Genomic DNA, 27747 nt, shown 5'->3' with positions numbered 1-27747 from the left:
GTTATAGAAATGAATGTTGAGGGAAGAAGAGGTAGAGGAAGACCAAAAAAGAGATGGAGGGATGCAATTGAATGTGATATGTGGACAGCTAATGTTAGCGTAGATGATGTGGGAGATCGTGTCAAGTGGAATCTTAGGATAAGTGTGGCTGACCCCAAGTAGTTGGGATTAAGGCGAAGAAGAAGAAGATTTGTGTAATAAAAAATTATACACTTTATACATAAATTATTAATATATTTTTAAATTACAAATATGATTTATTTGAATTTTTTTAAATTTATGCAACAATTATTCCTTGACTGTTGCGAGGTCTCACCAGCCTGAAATTTAAAAGGATCAATATTAAACAAGATTTAATTATAAAAAGTGTATGTTTATTCAAAATTAAAATTTTCTCGTCCATAAAGAAAAATTAAAACCGTATTTACTAGAGATTGTATGTGGTCCGACGAGGGTAGTTATATGGGTTTTTTTAATTATCTTATAATTGATCACTCATTAAAAAAAAAATAATAATAGAACTTGAGAATAAATAAAGAGGACAGTATGTAATCGTTCACGCTATTTGATAACTTTAAACGTTAGAAATCTCGTAATGAGTAGGTAATTTTCGGAATTTTGTTTTATAACCGTCATATTTTTTATGAGAAAATTAATATATAATATTCAGGATTTTTAAATGTAAAATTTTTTGATTGAAAAATGTGTAAGTTAAATTTGTGGATCATTTCCGTGTCAAAACCGCAATACTTGATTTTTCGAAATTATGAAGGAGGACAAAAATAAAACTTCACTTTTGTATCGTAAACAAAGAATATAAGATTTTTAATCCTCAGTAATTTCAAAATATAACGGAGATATTTTATTTCAAATATATATCAATATTAAATATTTTTATATCTTGAAAAAATAAATTCTTATAATATCGATTTATACGATTTTACAATTTTGTTTTAGTAAATAATAATTTATTTAATTTTATTTACCTCATTATAATTTAGATTGTAAAATAATTGAAGACATTCAGTTATAATGACTTTTAATTCATCTTTATTTACTTTCTTAAATTCATTGCTATTTTTAACAAGGTCATCATAAAATTCTGCAGAGCTTCTTTTTAAACTCCATCGATTTGTATCAATATTTCTTTTAAATTCATTTAATATTTCATGTACATTCTTAGGGATATTTTTATATTCTATAGTTCATAGAATTTTTTTTAATTATAACATATAAATTATGCTCACTAATACTAAAATATAACTTAAGGAATTATTATATAATAATATTCTATACTAAATAAACTCTAATTATAAAAGTTGGGACAAGTATATATGATATCTGACAGTCATTTAAATCACTATCACAAAAATGGTTTGATGCAAATATATAGATAATAGTTAATTTTTAAAAAGAATTGATGAAATATTCCAAAAATAACATCAACTTTTATTTCCTTAATTACATACTAATCACAAGTTTATTTTTACAAAAGACTACAAGTTTTATGATTTATTAATACAATACATGAATAAATACAAATTAGAGAAATTAAATTTATTATGAAATTGATATTCAATATTTTTATTGAAATTTTCAAAGAGAAATTGTAAAATGTTATAAAATTATTATATAAAAGTGATTCTTCTAATATGTTCCACTCGATTTATTTTAAAATAATAATTTTATTAAGAAAATTCTTTTTAGTATTTTTGAATTTTAATTTTAATTTTTCGACTTTAATTTTTTTTAATGGCAACATGCATATATAATTAACTAATATAATTAAGAAAGTGACTGGTTGGAAAATAATTTTTAAAATTGTATTTTAGAAGTTATTTACAGTTTTAAATATAAATAGAGTTAAGGTTGAGCGCGGCAGAGTAAACTTTATACACATTACAAAATTATATATTTTATATACAGGGTGATTTTTTTATCATAACCCACTCAATTACTTGCAGAATAATAATAATAAAAAATTTTTTTTTTATTATTATCTTTAGTTACACATTATTCTTGAATTTTTAACTATGTAATACTTTTTAAGTTTATCCCTTATGCCTTGGAGGGGGGTCAACTTTGTTTTTTTAAATGGTAACACAAATTTTTAATTTAATAAAATGTTTGAGTTTTTAATTTAATAGTAAATGGCATTTGAATTTTGAATGAAACTTAATTCGTTTATTAGATATAAACATTTAAAGTTTCAAAATTTTGAGTTAATATACATGTATAATACACATGAGATTGTAAATACAGGTAGCTAATTGGATTTTTATGACATTGCTGTCTCAGTCACGGATTGTTTATTATCAATTATGATTATCAATAGATATACTTTCTGTATTGTCAGTTAGTGTATTTATAAACTAATAACAATGTGCCTTAATACAATTGATAATAACAATGCTGTGTACCTGCTAATATCGATGTTATAAAAATCCAATTAGCTACTTATATTTGTAATCCCTTGTGTATTATACCTGTGTATTAATTCAAAAATTTGAAACTTTAAATGATTATATCTAATAAACTAATTAAGTTATATTAAAAATTCAAATGCCATTTACTATTAAATTAAAAACTCAAACATTTTATTAAATTAAAAATATGTGTTACCATTTAAAAAAACAAAGTTGACCCCCCTCCAAGGTATAAGGGATGAACTTAAGAAGTATTACATAGTTAAAAATTCAAGAATACTGTGTAACTAAAGATAATAATAAAAAAAAATGTTTAAATTATTATTATTCTGCAAGTAATTGAGTGGGTTATGATAAAAAAATCACTCTGTATATATAAATTGTATATGTAATATAATTATTAACACATGTATTAAATATCACATATATATGAATAAAGCTAAAATCATCTAAGGAATGTTTCGTTTTTAGGGAAATCAAAATAACCATTTATTAACACGTGTTTCAAACCAGTCCCCTAAAATTCATTAACTACGCCCACTTCAGAATTTCTATCACAATTAACCAATCACAAATAATTATCTAATATCTCAGCTTTTATATAGAGCTTTATAGAGCTTTTATATATATTTTTCATATATTATCTAATATCATTCTAAATGTTGAATATTGTTTTAGCTGATTTATGAATATTTTACACAGAAATAAGTTTTAATTATTTTTACTATTTCCTAATATCCTTACAAGAAATAAATATAGTTTGTATTTTATATAAGTTTTAAAAATTATTGTGTCTTTCATTTTATTTTTATAGGCAAAATTGCGTTATACATTATTGAACATTCATAATAAAGCTTATCGTGTCCTTCATTTATGAACAACTTTGAATGTGCCGAACTAGGTGAAGAAGCGTAATTTGTGATTAAAATTAATTAGTCTTAGTAGTAATATTTTTTGCCTGTGTACTCGTCAGCCATAAAGGACTATGCCAAATTATCTCTCTGTAAAATGTAGGCAGTTGACGCAAAGGATAGTAAAAGGTGTATTGGAATATTGTCGTGATATGCTTAATACTTTGCACTAAGCATCTCACAATTATCAATGAAAAATGTATAATTTGTATTTTAAACAACTTGTAAACAAACAAATAATTTATCTGTCATAACAAATATGCTGTTCAATACAATTTATTATTATTTATATATATGCCAACTCATCTATTGTCAACTATATTATCTAATATAATTATCATGTAATGTATACTTTGAAACAATAAATAATAATCATAAATAACACAAACGGCAATATCCCTGGATATGGGGGTACCTTTTTAGTACTATAAAAAGTACTGATATCCATTGAAAAACCCAGAGAGACAGAGAGCCACGGCTACGGCTAAGGCCAGAGCCACATCTCCAGTAAGCTAGTTCTTTCCTGCAAACTACTCTTGCTATTACATTTTGATCACGGCCCCGTGCTGCCGTTTGAGTTATTTTATTTTGTTTACTTTATTTATGTTTAAAACTTATTTTGATCTATAAAGACATTATTACCATAAACAAATAACATTGAGTAAAAATTGGCATTTCTGGTAAATACTTCATTTATCTTCTTGGACATTACAAAATACGAAGGTAAGTCAATTTATATTATTCCATTTATTTAAAGTTAATAATCTGAGTAAAGAACGATAAAGCAATAGATCTATAATCTCCTTTTAATATCAAGAGCTATTTTGCTAGTTTGTTCACACCTGCTACATATACACATTACAGGGTCTCGAGGGTCGGATTACCGCCCCGTTACCTCAGTGTCCTATTAAAGGTGTTTACAAGTTTATTAGCTCATATTCCTCAAGAAAGAGGACATGCTTTTATTTCTTCATATCTACTTGTCTTTATTGTTCTAAACCCTCGAACCATACGACCCCGATAGAACCACAACATCAGGTTCTCACTATACCCATCATTCATCCCTCATTTTCATAATTTATATTTTACTAACATTTTACTTTTTTTATTTCTATTTTTGAATTATAACAAAGTGGCGCCCAACAACAGGCTTAGTTAATCTTACTAAGGGTTTTTTTTTGACTATTACTCAGAAAAAGTATTTGAATTGCTATTTTCATATTATTTATATGAAAAATTGGTTGAGAATTGTTTCTTTGTCAATAAAAAAATTAATTAAATAAAATTTGAGAATCAAATCGCGCTTATTATATGAAAATTTAAATTATTTATTGAAAATTAAAATTGCGTATGTTGAAATTAAATTGAATTTAAAAAAAAAAGTAAATTGCGCTTATTTGTTTGAATAGAAATTATTAAAAATAAAATCGCACTTATTGGAATTATTTATTTATTGAAAATTATATTGAGCATAAATTAAATTAAAAATAATATCTCAAAAGAAGTAAAAAATTGAAATCATTTGGGAATTGAATTATTGAACAAAAAAAAATTGATTATATTATTGATTGNAATTTGGGAATTAAATTATTGACCAAAAAATAATTGATTATATTATTGATTGAAAATCATATTGCGCTTACATTAAAAGTCGTTTAAATCTAAAAAATTTAAATAGGCTTATTATATATAAAATTGAATTTATTATTGAAAATTGCGCGTAACTTAAAATTATTTAAATTAACATTTTGAAATAAAAAAGAAAAATTACGAGTTGAGAATAAATTTATATGAATAATACAGTATTTGAGAATAAAACTGTATAAGTGAATATTTAGAGTTATGTCAGAGGAAGTAGAATTAATTGAGATACAAGGTATTCCAGACGAATACAAAAAAACTTTAGAATGGATTAATAGTTTAAAAAGACCCGATCTTATTAAAGAACTTGAAACAAGAAAGTTATCTACTACAGGCACTGTATCAGAATTAAAAGTTAGGCTATTTTGGTTTTTTCTACCTAAAACACTAACGCAAACTAATAATAAAAATATTATTGATCAAAATTCAAATTCACCCAAAGTAACTAATAATTTCAACATGAATAAAAATTTATTTTTCAAACCAACTACATTTTCGGGTGGAATAAATGAACGCGTAGACTCATTCTTAAAAACATTAGGTAGCGAAATAGTGAGAAATGTTATGAAAGGTCTCAAACCAAGCATTGCGAGATACGTTAGTATTTTAGACAATAATAATTTAGACGAGTTAAAAAGAAACATTCAGAAGTATGAGATGGTTGAATTTATGATTACTGGAGAAACAGCTAAAAGTCCGTCTGAAATAAAACAATCTATAATTAATGAAAAAATCAATAAAATCACCCAGAATAATGAGAATGATGATTTAAAAAAATTAATTGAAGAATTTCAAAATTTTAAACAAAATCAGGAACAATTTTTTAACGAACATATTAATCTCATACCTAATAATAGGCAATTTCAAAATTATAACAACTCATCTAGTAAATTTTTACAAAGAAATAATCAATTTCACAATTATAACAACGATTCACATTATAAAAGTCAATTTCAAAATAATAATAGATTTAATAATAACTCACCACGCTATAACAATAATCAATTTCAAAATAATAATAGTTCTAAAAATAACTACAATCAATTTCAAAAGCAATATATACCTCATGATAATTATAATCAAAATAACAATTTACCTAGTAACAATTATTCAAAATTCAGAAATAATGATCAAAATTTTTCACAATTTAAAAGTAATTCTCAACAAATGTACAGACCACAGTTTAATCAAAGAGAAAATTTTCAAAATAACAATAATTTTCAAATGAATCGTAATTCACAGAATTACAACTCAAATAGTTTAAAATGTAATTATTGTACTAAGAGTAATCACAATTCAGAAAATTGTTATTATAATCTTAATAAAACAAAATGTCAATTATGTGACCTTATGGGCCATACAGCTCGTAACTGTTCAAAAAATTCAAAAAACTAATTTCTAGGTTAAACGATAGTGCTGAAGAAAACAGTTTACCTTTTAAATCAGCACACAATATTATAAATAATATGACAAAAGAAAGTCACCTTCCTATTGCCTTACATTTTTATGCTACATTTAATGATATTAAAATACCTATCACCATTGACACAGGTTCAAATATATGTTGCATAACACATACTTTAATCCCAAACAATCAAATCAAATCACAACATTTTTCAAATATATGCGGTCCTGACAATAAACCACTAAATATTCTAGGCACAACAAATATAATCTTAAATATTGAATCAATAGATTTTATCATTAAAGTATTTGTAGTAAAAAACTTATCTTGCATGATTATTCTTGGTAACGAATTTTTAGACAAATACAAATGTATAATAGACTTTGATAAACAAACAATGTGTTTGAATGAACAAATTCATTTACCCATATATTTGGATAATAATTTAAATCTTAATCAATTAAATTCTAATTTTACTGAAAAAGTAATGGATCTATTTACAGTGTATGATTATTATTCAATAGCACATTGTACTTCAGTCGACCTTAAAATGAATAAAGGCATAGCCTTGGAGATATGTAACAAATATGGTAATATGGCACCAATTTTATATAAATTAAAACCAAAGATAGGTGATGCTATTCCAGTCTGCACTAATGGTAGAATTATTTATTTTTTAATTACAAAAAATTATCATTTCGAAAAACCAGAATATATGAATATTGAAAAGGCTTTAAACAACTTAAAAATTCAAATGATAAAAAATCATGATAATCACATTGCAATGCCTAAAATAGCATCAGGTCTAGATAAAAAAGAATGGACCATAATCAAACAAATGATCTTTTCAACTTTTTTAAACACTAACATTAATGTTTTAATATGTCATAAAGATAATGAATATATTACTAATGATTGGAAAACCAAAGAGCATCTTTCAGTCATAAATACAATTCAACAATTTTACAACGAAAGAAATTCAAACAATACTGATAATCATACTCACAATAGTGATAATGTCAATAGCAAAGTCAATAATTATAATCAGAATAATAATAGTAACTTAAACATTTTTGAATCTTATAAAAAGGGAGAAAATATTTATAGTGAAAACAATTGTGGATTTTTTGCAATCATTAATGCACTAAATGACGGGAAAACTGAAAAAGTAACTTCAGTATTTGAAATTTTAGAACTTTTAGAATTATCTGATTTACCTAATTATTGGTTTAGTGAGGATGAATTAGCAGCTATTGCAAATTATTACAATCATGACACATATATTTTTAATGATACAGATAAAACTGGAATTATTTATGGTTTAGGTAATCGCCCACCTATAGTCCTATACAATGTAGATAAAAATACACACTGGATTCCAGGAACACAATCAAATAAACCATCAAGAGACATTCCTTTAAAAACAATAAATTTTACAGAATTTGAATCTATAGACAATTTAAAAGAATCTATTTTTAAACACATAAACAAAAAACAATACAATAATATTGCCAATGATGTTGACAATAATATTGGCATTAATAATTTAATCATTAATGAAAATAATTTGTCAATAAAAACAAAACATAATGAAAAACTAAATAACACAATTTTAAACACTAATACGCATACACATGAAAGTAAGCCAGCCGTTGTAGATATGGAAGACAAAACAATTAATATGTTATCTCATTTAATTAGTTCTGATCACAAACAAGTCTCTAAAATAATAACACCATATAATAATTTACAGTTCAATGATATTGTTGAAAATAAAGCAGCAGATGAAGAATATGTAATTGAGAATTTTATTTTTCCAAATTTAAATAAATCTAATAGTTTAACACAGAAAGTAGAGTCAAACAAACAAGTAGAAAATTTCAATTTTATAGCACCAGCATTAATTAATATCAAAAACCTTTATTCAAATTCTTTAATCATTTCAGACAAAAATTCAAATAATAAAAATAAAAAAAAACATATGTTAATCCAAAGTAAAATAAATTTATTAAAGATCATTGAACATTTTCAACATTTTAACATTATTCAATTCAATTGTAAGTTTTTACAGGTATATATGAAACCATCAAGTCGTTTGAAATTAGATTCGACTTATTTTTATTACATTCGTAATACTATGAAAATAACTCAAGATTTTAAAACTATAAGTTTGCAAAATATATTTAATAAAATAATTTCATTTTTATTAGGTAAACCTGTACTTTACAATTATAACTTAAATTCNGAGTTTAAACAACTTGTAAACAAACAAATAATTTATCTGTCATAACAAATATGCTGTTCAATACAATTTATTATTATTTATATATATGCCAACTCATCTATTGTCAACTATATTATCTAATATAATTATCATGTAATGTATACTTTGAAACAATAAATAATAATCATAAATAACACAAACGGCAATATCCCTGGATATGGGGGTACCTTTTTAGTACTATAAAAAGTACTGATATCCATTGAAAAACCCAGAGAGACAGAGAGCCACGGCTACGGCTAAGGCCAGAGCCACATCTCCAGTAAGCTAGTTCTTTCCTGCAAACTACTCTTGCTATTACATTTTGATCACGGCCCCGTGCTGCCGTTTGAGTTATTTTATTTTGTTTACTTTATTTATGTTTAAAACTTATTTTGATCTATAAAGACATTATTACCATAAACAAATAACATTGAGTAAAAATTGGCATTTCTGGTAAATACTTCATTTATCTTCTTGGACATTACAAAATACGAAGGTAAGTCAATTTATATTATTCCATTTATTTAAAGTTAATAATCTGAGTAAAGAACGATAAAGCAATAGATCTATAATCTCCTTTTAATATCAAGAGCTATTTTGCTAGTTTGTTCACACCTGCTACATATACACATTACAGGGTCTCGAGGGTCGGATTACCGCCCCGTTACCTCAGTGTCCTATTAAAGGTGTTTACAAGTTTATTAGCTCATATTCCTCAAGAAAGAGGACATGCTTTTATTTCTTCATATCTACTTGTCTTTATTGTTCTAAACCCTCGAACCATACGACCCCGATAGAACCACAACATCAGGTTCTCACTATACCCATCATTTATCGCTCATTTTCATCATTTATATTTTATCAACTTTTTACTTTTTTTATTTGTATTTTTGAATTATAACAATATTATTTAATATACATTAACGAGGTTAACTGTGTCCGCGCCAGCTAAGGCATTACGCTGAGAAACACTAGGCCACCATAGTCTTGTTAATTATTATTATTTTGAATATAGATAGACATATTCTTATAATTATATTTTGACAAGTTCAGAGTAAATTTTAAGAATATCGATATCGACTATAGGGAATTTATCGAAAATATTATAAGTAAAAACATAGTATAATATAATAGGAATTTAAAAAAATAGGTAACAAATTATAATAGACGCAGGTCCCATTGTAGAGAACCCTTTTTATAAATCTAATATACACAGAAAGACTAATTAATCGAAATAAACGTCAGACTCTATAAAACGGATGTTAACACTGAAGCGAGAAATCACCATAAAATTAACTCAGTCAACTACAAAAGGGAATAAAGGTAAATGCGAATATTTATTTGCATGCTTTACTTCTAATATATTCACGTAATAAACAAGAATAAATATAAGTGAGGTTGGGATATTTTATTATCTGATAACTAAATATAGTTCGACCCCGTGATACCACTTCATCCTTAAACCCTTTTATAATACAAACATTACTCCTTATTACCCATTATTTTTTGCTTATTACATATAAATGGATCAGAAAACTTTCATTTGGGAAGGTCACTATAGCTCTTAATGGGTTAATAAAAGCGTACAAAAAAAAAAAATTATATATATTACATTTAAAATTATTTTTATCAACATAATGATAAAAATAATATACCCCACACTTCACCACCACTTTATATTTTAAAATAGTTATAACTTCCAAAATAATAGGTCTAATGGAATTAGTCTTTTTCTTAATTAGACCATTTATTATTTTATAAGCTTGTTAAATACGTAAGTTGATATTTAAAAAAATAAAGTTAACAACCCTATAAGGTAAAGGATGAATTAAAAAAATTATTATAATTGATTAATTGAGAGGTACAACTGAAAGTATAACTAAAAAATACCAAAAAAGATTTTATTAACATAATTAATATTTTAGGAGGAATCAAGTGGATAAAAGTGGCTACTAAAAAAATCATCTGTAACTTGTTACTTAAATTTATCATGAGCTATTAATAGCTATAACAGTATTTTTCTAAAAGACAACTACTTCTAATTAATATACTTAATAGATTGACATTAAAAGCTGCAAAATACTTATAATTAATACTGAAATAATGTTATAAATATTTTTTTTGTAAGGGGGATTATATGAGGTACTAACACCCATCCACTTACACTGATTTACCGGTCAGCCGGTATAGCTATACCGGCTGACCTAAAATATAAATATAAGGAACTAAAAAAATAATTGAAATAAAAATAATGGTAGCACAGTGGGGTCACAGCACAGTGTGAGTGTGGCATAGTTGGGACTAGTATAGATGATATTTGACAGTGATAAAAATCACTATCATAAGAAACGCTTCGATGCAAATCTGTAGATTTTGTTTAATTTTAAGAAATTGGTGGATTATTCTAAAGCAAAATTCTAACTCAAAAAAATTAAGGAAAAATTGGCAATATAACATGATTCAAATGTTAAAATTAATTTTTTCGGCTTAAAAGGAAAAAAAACACATCATAAAACTAATACCTTCTCAGCTTCGCATCGAAGCTAAAAATTGAAATAAGTTTAACTTTATGTTATATGTCAATTAGTATTATATAATATTCATGTTAATTAATGTACCCCATTGTAAGTTATATTAAAATAAATTTAAATACAAAACCCAAAATTTTAACACAAACATATTTTTGAATATGATAACAATGTTCACTATATCTCGTTAATTTTTTTTTTTTCATAACATATTATATTACATAAGTTTTAATTTAATATTAAATATAAGTATCAATATTTCCTGAAAATTTAAAAAAATTGAGTTGAAAAAGTTTAACTAATAAAATCTGAAATCATAAATTTGAACACTAAAATTTCATGTTTTTTAACTACGGCAACCATTTAGCTCATTGGCTCATAAAAGATATGTTGTCGGGAACATTTTTTTTTTACTTATAGTGCATAACATTATCTTTATTTTAACACATATTTGAAGTTTGGAGTATTTCCGGGACATTTTTAAAACATAAGTTGAAAAGTAAAATTTTTGTGCAAAAGTTTTGATTTCTCTCTGTGAGCAGATTAAGGGTCTGATTTTCAAAAAATTGATATCAAATGAAAGAAAAAAATATAAAAGGTTACAAAATAAAAAAAATTATTTTAAATTATTAATATTTCAAAAAGTTATGGCAGTTTTATGTATTAAAATATTTCATGTTAAACTGTGATTTTTGAATAAACATTACATTTTTCGATAAATTGGATAGTCATTTTCCCATAGAAGATAAGGTGTCGGAATAAATTGTTTTTTTAACTTATAGTATTTATCATGAGCTTAAATTTGACATATATTTCAAGCTCGGAGTATTTTTAAAAATTTAAACCCCCTCTGCATAAAGGAAAATGGTCCGATTTAAAAAAAAAGTGTGGCGGATGAAAGGTAAATATATAATTTATTTAGAAACGGAAATTTGTATTTATTCATACATTTGCAAAGAGTTATAAAAATTTAAAGTTGAAAAAATATAATATGAAATCGTAAATTTTAACACCAAAATTACATGTTTATAACCACGGCAACCAATTTCACATAAGTCGTTGGGAAAATTTTTTTTTGTTTTAACTTATAGTACATAACATTAACTTTATTTTAGCATATAATTAAATTTGGAGTATCCCCGAACATTTTGTAAACTTAAGTTGAAAAATTTAAATTATTGTACAGAAGTTTTGAATCCCCCCTGTGGCCAAATAAAGGGTAAGATTTTCAAAAAATTTATATCAAATAAAAGGAAAATATCTAAGGTTTCAATTGAGAAAAAAATTATTTTAATTTGTTCATTTTTCAAAATATTATGACAACTTTCAGAAAAAAATATTGAAATTTACCAAAGTTGGGTAATTTAGAGGCCCGTTTCGCTGCGCTACAATGTCGGTGTGATCGGGCTCTATGGGGCTACGAAATGTTAGCACGTGCGCAGTTTCCCTAGCTCGGGAAATCGGGCGCGTCCTCAGGTTGTGGATAGAGAAACGGCCTGCAGATATGCAGGTTAGCCACGAAATAAGCAGTCCATTCATTTGGACTGACGAATAAGCGGTCGCGGACAGTGAGCCGCCCAAACGCTTGTTAACCCTGTAGATATACAAAGCCGTGAAATAAGCCTTTATGGACGAATAAGCGGTAGCGTTTGGGTGAAAACGGAGAATTATGGCAACGCAACCAGTGAAGTTAGCCGCTCACTGGCCGGAAGGACTGGCTATGAGGGCAACCCCCTCAAATCATATATATTTATGAAATGGCAACAAACGGAGTTAAAGTTACTGCATCAGGGGATTCGGATGCCCCAGTGCCGGCGGTTGGTGAGGGTGTACCCACCAGGTGTCGTTATCAAACGAATACACGCCAAATGCAGGAGTGTTGAGGCAGGCTCCTGCAGCCAACCACGGGGTTGGTACTGCGACTGCAGGGAGTGGTGGTGACCAAGCCATTTCCACCGGTGAAATAACCGGGAGGGTATTGGCATCAGATTGCTTGGACAACGAAACGGACTTGATAACGGCCACCTCCTCAGATACGTCAGCAAAACCTTCCATATTGGTGAGATTGTGGAGCGAATCTAGGGGTGGTTCGGCTAGGGTTGGACCTTCGGGTCCAACCATGGGGGTGAAGGCAGCTGAGCTGGGGAAGGATGATTCCTTGCGTCCCAAACGCAAGGAGATCTCCCCAACGATCAGCCCTCCACCATCATATTGGAGGACACCCCGCCCGACGCGGTTGTGCCCATGCCGGCGACTCCTCTGCTGGCAACCATATAAGTTATACCAATAAGTTATTGGTGTCTAGTTATATTTGGATGTTATGGGCAATAACATCTACAGATGTAACTAAAGGGAGAAAATAGGATGACTTGTGTCTCTTAAGTTACCTCAGCTGGCTAACAAGATATATATTTATAATATTTAAAAAGTTATATTGATAATATATTCAACAAATATTTCGAGTTAAATATTTTATATTTATTCTCATTAATATATTTTCATAATATTTACAAGCAAATATTTAAAAAGATATTTTTTTAAGTACATTGTAGAAATATTTTCAGTGTAATATATTGTATTTATTCTCTTTAATATATTCTCAAAATATACATAAAAAAATATTTAAAAAATTATTTTGTGAGTATATTATGAAAATATTTCAATAGAATATATTTTTTATTATATTTATGAGATATTGTCACAATATTTGCTTTAAAATATTTTAAAAAGTATTTTGTAAGAATATTTTGACAATATTAATATATTGAAATTGCTATGTGGGTTATGGTATGTAATATAACTTTTAATTTTACATATATTTAAAGGACGCAGTATTTCCGGAACATTTTTAAAAGTTAAGTTAAAATGTTAACTTTTCATCTAAAAAAATGCTATTTGGAATGTCTACCGTGGGCAGGTAAAGGGACATAACTAATTTGTTTATATAAAATAATCATTTTGATTCGTTTGTATTTAAAAAATTGTTGACAGAATTTTTATAACGCACCCTTAGAATACAAACGGCATAACTCAAAAAATGTCGATTTTGAGTGATTATCATTGCTGAAACCACGGGATAAATATTCACTTTAATGACTAATTAAAAAAAAAAAGTCGAAATATCAAAATCTTTAATTGCATTTTCTCAGTAATCACTATTTCTGAGTTATGCCGATTGTATTCTAGGGGTGTGATAAAATGTCAAAATTTACTGATTATATTGAGTTATTATACAAAAAAAAAATATGCTTTTTGTGAGTAATTTTTTAAATACTAAATAATAAATAACAATAGATTTAGACTAAATTTCATTAATTTGTTATTGATTTTTGTTGTAATATACTCATCACTATTGTGATATGAAATAACAGTAAGCTACTCGTGCGCACAATAATAGTTTTGCATTTAATCTTTTCATTTAAGATTATTATCATTTTTATTTATAAATTATATTGATATGCTTAGAATAACATGATTTTTTTTCTTTAAAAAAATCATAAACTATACTTGTCAGCCCTTTTTACTCTTATTTTAATAATAAAACACAATGTGTAAAACCCTATATATATATAAACTATATTAACGTCATATAAATCATCAGAGTGATTTGTATATTGTTCGAATGTATTAATTTATATATTTGATGTTATTTATACATTAATTTATATATTTTATGATTACATGTCATTAAAATAATAAAATTGCAAGAATTTGACAATGGTGATTATTCAGAGATACCAAATACTATAAAAGGCAGTCATCCTGAGGGCTTAAGAGAGTCTGTCTCCAGATACTCAAGGCTCTGTTCCTATCGCACTCTCAACATAATTTATAATCATCATTGTCGAATTTCTCAAGTGTTAAAGGTGCAAACTTGAATTGATTTGTTTTTAATTATTAATTAATATTATTAATAAAGACATTGTAAGAAATAGGAAAATTATCAGGTAAGATTTTAAAAGTCAATAAGAATCTAAATTTATGTCATTTTATAATCCTTGAATAACACCCCGAAGTAAAGTAACTCCTTTCTTTTACTCACCTCACTCACATAGATATTACCCCCTTTGTGGTATTTTGAGTAACGATATTTTGCACAAATTGTATATATAATTTCTATCACATTTATAGAAATTTCTAATAGTTTCAAATAGGTAATATATATTACCTATTTTATCCTTTTTTAAATGTGTAAGTACACAATTGTACATTGTATATTTGGCATGTACAACAATGTCTTCATATAATGGGGATAGACTTGTGCTTGAAGAAAATATTGCCTGAAAGTAATAAAAATGTTTTTTTTAGATATATAGAAAACACTGATTTTTATGCCTACGTTAGGAATCAAAAAATATTTATATTTTCTATGCAATACTATCAGCCATAACATTAATAACTCCGTAAATTTTATAAAATTAAGATTTATATAACCTATTTTCAATATAAAAATTTACGTAAAAACTTGTTTTTCATACAATATGCTCATTAAAAAAAAAATAATAAAATTTTCACGATTATTACATTCTACGTTAAATTTAATATATGTATAATATATGAGGGATTATATTAAACGGTAGCTAATTGTTATTACAACTTTGCTCTTTACAAATACACAGCGTTTATTGTCAATTATGACTTTATCCTGTACAGAGACACATACTCACAGGGGCAAATTTAGCATTTAGGAATGAATTTTAGTGTAGACTGCACTGTTTTGTGCTCGCGTAGTTTTGTTGTATAAGCCCTTTGTGTATTTGTCGGCCGATGATAACAGAATGTTATAAGTATCTCAGTGATTGTACAGATAAGTTAGACTTTTGTAATAGTATATATTAGTAGTAGTGAAATATTAGTAACATTATTACTATGCAGTTTTTGCTTTATTTCCATTTTCATTCTAAAATGTTTACTATCTACGATATAAACCCTTTGACTTCAACAATCCTTTATACTTTATAAAACTGTAAACTTTATTTTTCAAATAACAACAAAAATAATTAGCTAGATTATTTAATAGATAATGATCTAATTAAGAAAATACTGATCGATAACTACTTTTGTACGAGTATTTACAGAAAGTCACTAACATATTACAGTAATGGCTGAAGATGAGACACGGATGTTGTCAGATATTTTTATGAATATTCTCGTACTGCTTAGGTAAAAATATGTTAATTACTTCTAAAATACTGGTCCAAAAGTTGTTATCAATCAATTGTTATCTTAATTAGATTATAATCTATTAGTAAGCTAGTAAAAAATTTACTATCAATTTAATTTAAAATTATTATTTTAAAAACGATAACAGGCATAATATTGATGACACCCTAATAAGATAGAAGAAATGAACATAAAAAATACTTTATGATTGATAAATTGAGAAAAACACAACAAAATTTAATGACAAAAAAAAAAATTCTCAACATTATTTTAATTTTTTTTATTAATTAAATGGTTTATAACAAATGGATAACCAGTATAATTTTATTAACACTTTTGTATTTATATTTATTCAAATATTTTTTAACTTATTAATGCCACAAAAGTTCATTAGTTTCAATAAATACAACGAGGGAGTGCCTAGGATCCCTTTTCCTCCCAAAAGAATTGGAAATGTGTTTGTGACCTATATTAAATAATCATTTCAATTACAAAAAATTGGAGAAAAATTCGAATTCTACAAACACGTTACAATTTTCAATATAATTAATAGCGTTAAATTTTAATCTTGATATGCTAGGTCTTAGTTGTACTGAGTATTTACTATTTTAAAATTATGTTTTGATCACATAACAAAGATGTGGCGGTCGAATGTTCTAGAATGTACGGCCGCCGCCGCCTCTAGAAGATTCCTCTAACTAGTTAAGGGCAAGATCGTCGCTCCAGTCAATCAATCGATCAGTCAATCACTTACGCATTCTGTCTTAAAACGCGCTTCGTCTCTCGCTGTTATTTGTTAGTTTGTTGTAATATAGTGTAGTTGTTATTAAACCGTAAAAGTGTTTATTACTTCTATATATTACACCTCGCTACATTGGTGACCTCGACGATAACAAGTATGAACGCCAAAGAACTACGCAATCAATTGGAGGATTTACGCCAATAAAACGCTCGCCTTGCAGCACTACAGGCACAGCAATATCCAACAGCTTCAGTGAATCGCGTTGCCGTCAAGTTGCCACCTTTCTGGTCCGAAAGACCGAGCTTATGGTTCTCACAGGTTGACTCGCAGTTTGCAATCTCGGGAATAACAAGTGAGGAAACAAAATTTAATTATGTTGTGGCTCAGCTTGATACGCGTTACGCCGCCGAAGTAGAGGATATTNTGCCGAAGTAGAGGATATTATAACTAACCCACCGCCTACTGAACGCTACAAACATCTACGCGCGAAACTCGTTGAACGGTTGTCTATCTCAAAAGAACAACGTGTGCGGCAACTCATCAATGAAGAAGAACTAGGTCACCGTAAGCCATCACAGTTCTTACGACATCTCCGTTCCCTTGCCGGCACTACTACATTACAAGACAATATTTTACGTCAACTTTGGCTCCGCCGTCTACCATCACATGCACAAGCTATTTTAACCGCACAATCAGAGCTTCCTCTGGATAAGGTAGCCGAGCTGGCTGACAAAATTGTTGAAGTGCAGCCAGCCCCCTCGCAATTCGTCCATGCTGTTGCCACGACGAACAATAAAAATGAACTCGATGTTTTATCTGCCATTGAAGCACTCACAAAACAGGTAAGCGAATTATGTGCTAAACGCCCGCAACGCTCCCGCTTTAGGTCACGTAACCGTTCAAACGTGGAACTGACTAACGGCAAAGGATGGTGTTGGTATCATAGCACTTATGGAGAAAAGGCTGCCAAATGTAAGGCTCCCTGCAAGTATCAGGAAAACTCCAACGACAGTCAGTAGCGGCGGCAACAGACTGTCCGAACCCGAGCAGCCGCCTGTTTGTTACAGATCAAATAACAAAACGCCAATTTTTAGTCGACTCCGGTTCCGACTTATCTTGTTACCCTCAACGGCTACTACGGGAACGACGCCATGCCACCGATTACGACCTCAGCGCGGCCAACAACAGTACCATAAAAACTTACGGGACGGTCCATCTCAATTTGAATTTAGGACTTCGACGCAGTTTCCCGTGGAGTTTTATTGTCGCCGACGTGAGTACTCCTATCATTGGTTCCGACTTCATGGCATACTACCACTTGCTGCCGGATTGCCGTACCAAACGTCTTATTGATGGTGTCACAGGCTTGGCTGTGAATGGTAAGGTTTCCTCTGTAAATCAATGCAGCATAAAATCAGTTGCCAACACTTCCCCTTGGACTGCACTTCTCGCAGAATTTCCGGACATCACACGTCCCACCGGATTGCCCGGGACAATAAAACATCAAACGGTGCACCACATTCTTACGACACCTGGTCAGCCAATAGCCTGCCGCCCACGCCTCTTAGCTCCAGGTAGACTAAAAATCGCCAAACAGGAATTCGCGGAAATGGTCAAGGCAGGTACCGCTAGACCTTCAAGCAGTCCGTGGTCTTCACCATTACATTTAGCACCGAAAGGGGAGAACAGCTGGCGTCCTTGCGGTGATTACCGAGCGCTGAATGCCCGAACTATACCAGACTCCTATCCAGTCAGACACATACATGATTTCTCGCACAACCTGGCTAATTGCACGCTATTTTCCACAATCGATCTGGTAAAGGCTTACCATCAAATACCTGTTAATCCGGACGATATATGCAAAACNTCTGTTAATCCGGACGATATGTGCAAAAATGCCATTACCACTCCATTCGGACTTTACGAATTTCCTTTTATGACATTCGGATTGCGAAATGCTGGACAAACTTTTCAACGCTTCATAGACGAAGTTACCAATGGGTTGGACTTCTGTTATGCATATATTGATGACATTTTGGTATTCTCTAAATCGGAAGAGGACCACAAACAGCATTTACGCACTCTTTTCGGGAGACTTTCTGACTACGGTGTTGTCGTTAACCCGCAAAAATGTGTATTAGGTTCGGCTGAGGTGAAATTTCTAGGTTACCTAGTATCTTCTGAAGGCACCCGCCCGCCACCGGAACGCGTCGAAGCCCTACGACAGTATCCATTGCCAAAATCTATGCAAGGATTACGCCGGTTTTTGGGAATGGTAAATTTTTATCGCCGGTTTATTCCCAAAGCTGCCGACCTGCAAGCACCACTTCACGGTATTCTCAAAGGCCCGAAGACAAAAGGTTCCCAACCGATAGAATGGACTCCCGAGTTAGAAAAAGCGTTCACCACATGCAAAGAAAGTCTTGCGACCGCTACTCTTTTAGCACATCCTCATCCAGCCGCACGACTTGGACTATTCACAGACGCATCTAGCCAATCTATCGGCGCATGTCTGCAGCAGCGAGTCAATAACATCTGGCAACGCATAGCATTTTTTTCAAAGAAAATGTCGGTGAAACAAAGTGCGTGGCCTGCGTATTATCGTGAGTTGCTTGCCATCTATGAATCGGTGAAGTATTTCAGGCACATTGTCGAAGCACAACCATGTACCATTTTCACCGATCATAAGCCACTCGTATATGCTTTCACCCAACGGAGAGAAAAGATACCTCCTACGCAACTCAACCAGTTGACATTCATATCCGAATTCACCACCGACATTCAACACATTAAAGGTGATGAAAATATCGTCGCGGATACAATGTCACGCATTGAAGTTGTGTCTCTCCCGCTGGACTACCGAGCTCTTGCTGCATCTCAAGACACGGATGATGAACTCAAACATTTTACTGACAACAATTCATCTCTTCATTTGGAGAAGGTACTAGTGCCAGGATCTTCAGCCTATATTTATTGCGACACGTCAACGGGACGCCCACGACCATTTTTGCCACAACGATTCCGGCGTCACGCATTTGATCAGTTACACAACCTTAGTCACCCCGGTGCACGCGCAACAGCTCACTTAGTTTCAGAACGATTTGTGTGGCCAGCAATGAAAAAGGATTGCCGTTCCTGGGCACGTGCCTGCGTCCACTGTCAGCGATCGAAAATAAGCCGACACGTCTCAGCCCCACTGGGAAACTTTGAAACACCTTCACGCCGATTCAAACATGTTCATGTCGATATCATCGGTCCATTGCCGCCATCACAGTCCTTTAGGTACTGTCTGACGGTAATCGACCGTTTCACCCGTTGGCCGGAGGTGTATCCACTCGAACGTATAACAGCAGATGATGTCACTAAGGGTTTCCTCAATTGCTGGATTTCACGCTTCGGAGTACCTCAATACGTTACGACTGACCGTGGTACTCAGTTTGTTTCAGCTACTTTAAAAACTTTAGCAAAACGTTTTGGTTTTACGCTTCGCCCCACTACCAGTTGGCATCCTGCTGCAAACGGATTCGTCGAACGAATGCACCGACAACTAAAGGCAGCCATCATGGCCCACGCAAAAGACTCGTGGACTGAGTCACTGCCTATCGTGCTTCTCGGAATACGTTCTGCGTTTAAGGAAGACTTAAAAGCCACGTCTGCGGAACTTGTTTATGGGGAGCCTCTTAATCTTCCTGGTGATTTCTTCACAGACAATCAAGATAATAGCAGTACGAACGACCCTACTAGCTTACTAGATCGTCTTCGCAGTGTTATGAATAAAATCCGTCCAGTACCTGCATCTCGCCACTCAAATCCACGATCATTTGTTTTTGCGGACCTTAAGGACTGTTCACACGTATTTCTCAGGGAGGGAGGTGTCCGAGCAGCACTTCAACCGCCATATCAAGGTCCCTACGAAGTAATTGCCCGAAATGACAAAACGTTCACAATAAAAGTTCGAAATCAACCAGTTACGGTGACGATTGATAGAGTAAAACCTGCCTACCTCATGGTGAACGAAAGCACAACCGATAGCCATGCACATGCTCCACCAGCGACTGCCCCGAATACGCCCAAACAAAAACAACCGCCTAATACCGATCCATCAACACAGCCAGTACGAACAACTCACTCAGGCTGCCGAGTCAGATCCCCGGACATTTTTGACCCTAGCTAACTCCACTCCGTAGGGGGGTGGTGTGGCGGTCGAATGTTCTAGAATGTTCAGCCGCCGCCGCCTCTAGAAGATTCATCTGACTATTTAAGCGCAAGATCGTCGCTCCAGTCAATCAATCGATCAGTCAATCACTTACGCATTCTGTTTTAAAACGCGCTTCGTCTCTCGCTGTTATTTGTTAGTTTGTTGTAATATAGTATAGTTGTTATTAAACCGTAAAAGTGTTTATTACTTCTATATATTACACCTCGCTACAAAGACAAATTAAGACGTCTGGGTACCGACCGCTTTTTAGTAAAAAACAACCCGTTTTTGTTCCATCAGTACGACAAAACTATTCATGCGATAAAAATTCTGAAAACATATCTGAATTCAGCATCATGTCACTTAGGTATCGGTCGAGCCAATTTTTTGAATTTTTGATGTATTTAACTCTTAAGTACAGTTTACATTTTTGAATTATTTAAATTTTTCAAAATAAATTTTTGCATTGAAGGAATCACAATTTCAAAAAAGTGACCTGGCAGATACCTAAGTGACATGATACTGAATTTAGATATGTTTTTAGAATTCTTATCTCATCAGTAGTTTCTTCGTACTGATGGAACAAAAGCGGGTTGTTTTGTACGTTCAAACTAATGGTTTTCAAACAGTAGCTGTTATTCTGACATGCTCGTGCGCAGATGTGCATTATCCGTAGCAGCTATTTTATTGCCCACAGATTGCGTAGGGCAATACCGACTGCTCAAAAATAGTTACAAATGCATACTTGATTTTACATCTGTATATATGATATTTGCTTTTATCTATTGACCGAAAAAGCTATCATTGCATAATGCGAAACAAATTTTTTTTGTTATATTCCTATATAAGTGTCGCTAAATAAATGGAGTCATAATAAAATATTGCTACCAAAAAAAAAATAATAATAAAAAAATAGGTAATGTATTAACATAACGTAAGTAACGTCAAAAAATATACCTGGTGTGGTACGTGCATATAAAAATAATTTTCATACATTTTCTTAGCTCCGATAAAAAACCGAGAAGGTATTAATTTTACTATGATGTGTTTTATGCTTGTGGCTATCCATATCTGTACCTACTGGATCGTTATTATTCAACGATACAACAAAAGATAAAATTCCAGTACAGGGGGTTCGTGGCATAGTGATGACGTGGCATAGATGGATCAAGTATAATGATATCTAACTGTTAAAACTGATATAAAACTGTTAATAAAATAACACAGAGAATCAAATGTATACCATTTTATAATATAAATTAGACTTATTTTGATCGCAAAAGGAAAAAAAGTACAAGAGAAAATGAAAATTTTATGAAATTTTAAAGTTAAAAAAATGAATAAACTTTTTTTGAGCGAGTTATTATAAAAAATCACTTTGTATAGTCTTTTTTATTTTGACATTAATATCTACATGAAATATTCAAACCTAGCCGATATTTAATAATTATTATAATATAATAAATAAATAGATGATATTTGACAGTGATTAAAATCACTATCATAAGAAACGCTTCGATGCAAATCTGTAGATAGTGTTTCATTTAGAGAAATTGGTGAATTATTCCAAAAGCTACATCAACTCTTATTTCTTTGATTATATCCTAATTAGTAGTTCTTTGATGAAAAAAATGAACTAATTTACCGATTTTTCTAATTTGTAATTTTTTTGGATATTTATCCCATTTGCGGGGAAGGAGGGAAAATTTTTCAATTTTTAAGAGTAATGTCTTCAACTAGATACGATTTGTGACCTTTTGACGTATTATTGAAAGAAATCGGTCCAGTGAGAGCTGAGAAAAAGTGGCAACAGACATAAAAAAAAAAAAAAAACACATCATAGTAAAATTAATACCTTCTCCGCTTCGCATCGAAGCTAACAAAATTAAATTGATAATTTTCCAGTAGTGATAAAAATTGAATTTGACACTTCTTGACCCAAGGTCCAGAAATACTTATAAAACTAGAATTGAATGATTATAATTGTCTATATGGAGAAAGATGGTTAAACAAATTTTTATTTGATAAAGGGGATTTTATTTTTAATTTTTAAAACTAATAACTGTAACTAGATACTAGTTGTGATAATTTAATGTATCGTTAAAAAAAAACGTTCTAATTAAAAAGAAAAAAATATGTTCCCAGCTGAGGTTTTGTAGTAAATATATGAGGAAGTATTGAATTACATCGATTTTAGTATAATATAAGTTTTACAATAGTAGTAAGCAATTTTTAAACTCCTAAGCAATAAAATAATTCCATATAAAAGGGAAATGCAGGGTAAGCAAATTAATAATGGTGGGAAAAAGAATATAAAAGGGAAACATGAAGAGTATAGGGGGTCGACACGGATCGAGACTGAGCGAGACGAGACTGGACGTTTTTGTCGAAGGAACGTCGAGTTGCGGGTTAGGTTGTTGACGTAAGAATAACTATATACTTTTTGTAAGATTTAATTAATTTTTGTGTTAAATTATTATATTATATTTGACTTTTGTGTTTAATACTTTTCGTAAATAAAATAGCTATTTAAAAATCTTGACTTAGCGCAAATATTTTATTTTCACGGTGATCTCGAAATTGTGTGTGTGTGTGCGGCTAGAGTCTAGGTTGGACTGCTGGTCCTTTAGTCAATCTTAATAATTAGTGTACGAGCTGGCTAGTGTTTGGGCTTAACCGTCCTTTAGTGGGTATAGTAAAAAGGTAGTTGTGCTGGTGGCTGACAAGGAGCCACCCTTCAGTCTGCTACTTTTGAGCTAGACTGTGCTGACGGGTCTAAACTCTACCCCTTTAGTAGTCCACTAATTAGAGAGATTGGGGCTGATCAGTTTATCCAACGGGAGGACTCGAGAAGAGCTCGGACGACGAACTCATCGCCTATATATATATATATATATACATAAAACTTTAGTAAACCTTTGTGTCTACGTTGGGGCACTACCGACGTACGACAGTTTGAACTTCTTACCCTAAGCGTGCAATACAAGTGTTAACGATTCGGCTCTGTATGTCGCATTTGTTAGTTAGATAAAAATGACAATTCAAATTCATAAATTATTTTTCACGACTTAAAAGAAGCAAAAAAAATTAAATAAGTTACGCTTTGCTATGTCATTTAGATTTATATAATATTTATGAAAATCAGTGTAGTTCCTTTGCAGGTGTAATGAAATAAAAAAACCCAGCACAGGGCGTTGCGGCACATTATTGACGTGGCATAGTTGGATCAAGAATAATGATATCTGACAATGACTAAAATCACTATCAAATAAAAAAAAACGGTAGCACAGTGGGGTCGAGGCACAGTGTGGACGAGGCATAGATGGGACAAGTATAGATGATATCTGACAGTGATTAAAATCACTATCATAAGAAACGCTTCGATGCAAATCTGTAGATAGTGTTTCCTTTAGAGAAATTGGTGAAATATTTTAAAAGCAACATGAACTCTTATTTCTTTAATTATATCCTGATTAGTAGTTCTTTGATTTTAAAATATAATATATGAATAAGTACTAATTATAGTTTTTAAATTTAGTATGAAATTGTGAGGCCAGCTATGATGTATGGTTCATAGTATTGGGCGGTTGATAAAAAAGTAGAGCAGATAATAAGTGTAGCAGAGATGAGAATGCTCAGTTGGATGAGTGGAGTGACTAGAGAAGATAGGATAAGGAACGAGCATATAAGAGGAAGTATAGGTGTTGCGTCAATCGTGGATAAGATGACAGAAAATAGACTTAGATTGTTTAGTCATGGTATGAGGAAAGAAGAATCGAAAGCTGTAAGAACAGTTATAGAAATGAATGTTGAAGGAAGAAGAGATAGAGGAAGACCAAAAAAGAGATGGAGGGATGCTATTGAATGCGATTTGAGGACAGCTGATGTGAGCGTAGAAGATGTGGGAGATCGTGTCAAGTGGAATCTTAGGATAAGGGTGCCCGACCCCAAGTAGTTGGGATTAAGGCAAAGAAAAAGAAAAATATTACCAGATATTCCGGTGGCAATTGACATAATATGATTGTTATTTCGGAATGTACAATTTAGCGTTTAGTTGGGTTTAAATAATATAGCGTCAAATCAATTACCTACTCTATCGGTTGTATCTCAATATACACTACACTTTAATGATACAATAAATAAATAAACTCACACATACACACATATGCATTTATAACATTGTGTCTAATGTAAGTATAACATGATAAAAAGTAACCGTAAAATGAAAAAAATGGAATATAAATTTTATTACTCATATTAAATGTAATGTAACTCGAAAAATATTTGTTTAAATGAAAAAATATAAGATTATATTTTTATTTATAATTGTCTTTTAAACAACTTTTGTGCGAAACTTTTTTTTGTAAGTTAAATATTTTTTTTTGAGAAAATTAAGAAAGCTCATATTTTTGAACTTTTGCGAGGATTTAAAAAAAAAGCTCAATTCCAATCTTGAGGACTATTAGTATGTCATTATACATATTTTAATTCAACTTTTAAAAAAACAAAATTTTTTCCGCAATTTTTCCTTTGTTGACTGGCCTAGATGTCAATTTTAAACTTGTAATTGAGCTAAAAGTTATGGTAATATATTCAATTTATTTTACTATAAACTTTCATAAATCTTTATCAAAAATTTTTCATCAACTTTAAAGAACCAAAAAAATAGGTTAAAATTGAAAATTTGGACTGATTATTTTTAACATATTAAAAATCAAATCAGTAATAATTTGAAAACAAATTTTTTTTTCTTTTAATTATTATTTTATATATATAATTAGTAATAATATAAAAAATTAGAAGTGATAGAAATAGTCTACTTGCAGATTTGAAAACAACGCGAAAAGTTGATTTAGAAAAGTATATTTTTGTTTCTGATGAAAGTTCCTTAAAGTCCAGTGCATTCATTTATAGTAACAAACAGTTTTTATTGAAAATTATTGTATCAAGCCCTTTAAATTTTTATACACGTAAAAGTAAAGCAAAATATAACTTCTTTATTATTTTTATAATTTCTCCGTTTAAATTACAATATTAAATTATTGAATATCAATTTCATACTAAATTTAATAATTATAATTAGTATTTATTCATATAATATATTTTAAAATCAAAGAACAACTAATCAGGATCTAATTAAAGAAATAAGAGTTGATGTTGCTTTTGAAATAATCCACCAATTGCCTATTTAAAAGAAAAAAAAAAATTGGTTGGGAATTTTTTCTGCTATTCTTTAAATTACTCCTTCGTTGACTAGAATGAATCATTAAATAGAAAATTTTATAAGAATTAAAACAATGTTATTTTTAAGATTAATATGCACAGGAAAGTTTATAATTACTATTTACAGTATATTTATCAGAAAAACTCATAATTTTTTTGCATTTTTATCGTAATAGAACACTTAAATAGAAATCATAATATCATTTCTAAGTAATTTTTGGTATTTAAAAAGATTCTACAATTGAAATATCCAGAACTGAATTAATTTTAATGATTTACTTTAACTAAAAAAAAAAAAGTTAATATTTTGAATCCCTCTTGTGGGCAGGTAAAGGGTTAGATTTATAAAAAAAAACCAAATGATAGATAAAGACATGCATCTAAATAAAAAAAAATATACTGATTTGGTCATTTTTGATAAAGTTATAACAATTAACAAAGTTATAAGTTTTATACACTGGACTACAAGGAACTTCCATCAGAAACAAAAATATACTATTCTAAATCAACTTTTCGCGATGTTTTAAAATGTGCAATTAGACTTTTTCTATAACTTCTACTCAAATGTAAAAAATAAAAATAGTATTTACATATAAATAAAAATAATTAAGAACAAAAAAAATTGTTTTAAATTAATACTGATTTTGATTATTAATTAATATTAATTTGNATTAATACTGATTTTGATTATTAATATGTTAAAAATAAGGAAAATGGCATATTTAACCTATTTTTTTAATCGTTTAAAGTTGATTCATAATAATCATTTCTAAGTAACTTTTGGTATTTAAAAAGATTATACAAATGAAATATCCAGAACTGAATTAATTTTAATGATTTACTTTAACTAAAAAAAAAAAAGTTAANTTTTTTTTTATATGTATAAATAATCATATATTCTAAAATATATTATAAATTATAAAAACACTGAATACTCTTTATTATAAAAAAAAACCAAATGATAGGTAAAAACATGTATCTATATAAAAAAAAAATTATACTGATTTGGTCATTTTTGATAAAGTTATAACAGTTAACAAAGTTAACACACAACAGAACTGGACTACAAGGAACTTCCATCAGAAACAAAAATATACTATTCTAAATCAACTTTTCGCGATGTTTTAAAATGTGCAATTAGACTTTTTCTATAACTTCTAAGTTTTAATATTATTAAAAAATAGTTTTTACATATAAAAAAAAATAATTAAGAACAAAAAAAATTGTTTTAAATTAATACTGATTTG

The 27747-nt window shown here is 29.8% G+C and overlaps 1 protein-coding gene across 1 annotated transcript in view; it reads right to left on the bottom strand.

The window, feature by feature from the left end:
- Positions 1-213: 213 nt before the first annotated feature.
- The window catches only part of LOC126905661 (uncharacterized), a 34940-nt gene continuing 7406 nt past the window's right edge, over positions 214-27747 (bottom strand). The window contains exons 3-5 of the mRNA XM_050685598.1: positions 15343-15454; positions 987-1198; positions 214-320 (exon numbers count right to left, since the gene is read on the bottom strand). Of these exons, the coding sequence (XP_050541555.1) occupies positions 258-320; positions 987-1198; positions 15343-15454 (387 nt within the window). The 3' untranslated portion in view covers positions 214-257. The remainder of the gene's footprint in view (positions 321-986; positions 1199-15342; positions 15455-27747) is intronic.

This window comes from Daktulosphaira vitifoliae, unplaced genomic scaffold, assembly GCF_025091365.1.
Source record: "Daktulosphaira vitifoliae isolate Bord-2020 unplaced genomic scaffold, ASM2509136v1 Scaffold_4, whole genome shotgun sequence".
NCBI classification, from domain to species: Eukaryota; Metazoa; Arthropoda; class Insecta; order Hemiptera; family Phylloxeridae; genus Daktulosphaira; species Daktulosphaira vitifoliae.
The sequence above is the reverse complement of the archived record's forward strand: the minus strand, read 5'-3'. Positions and strand labels throughout refer to the sequence as shown.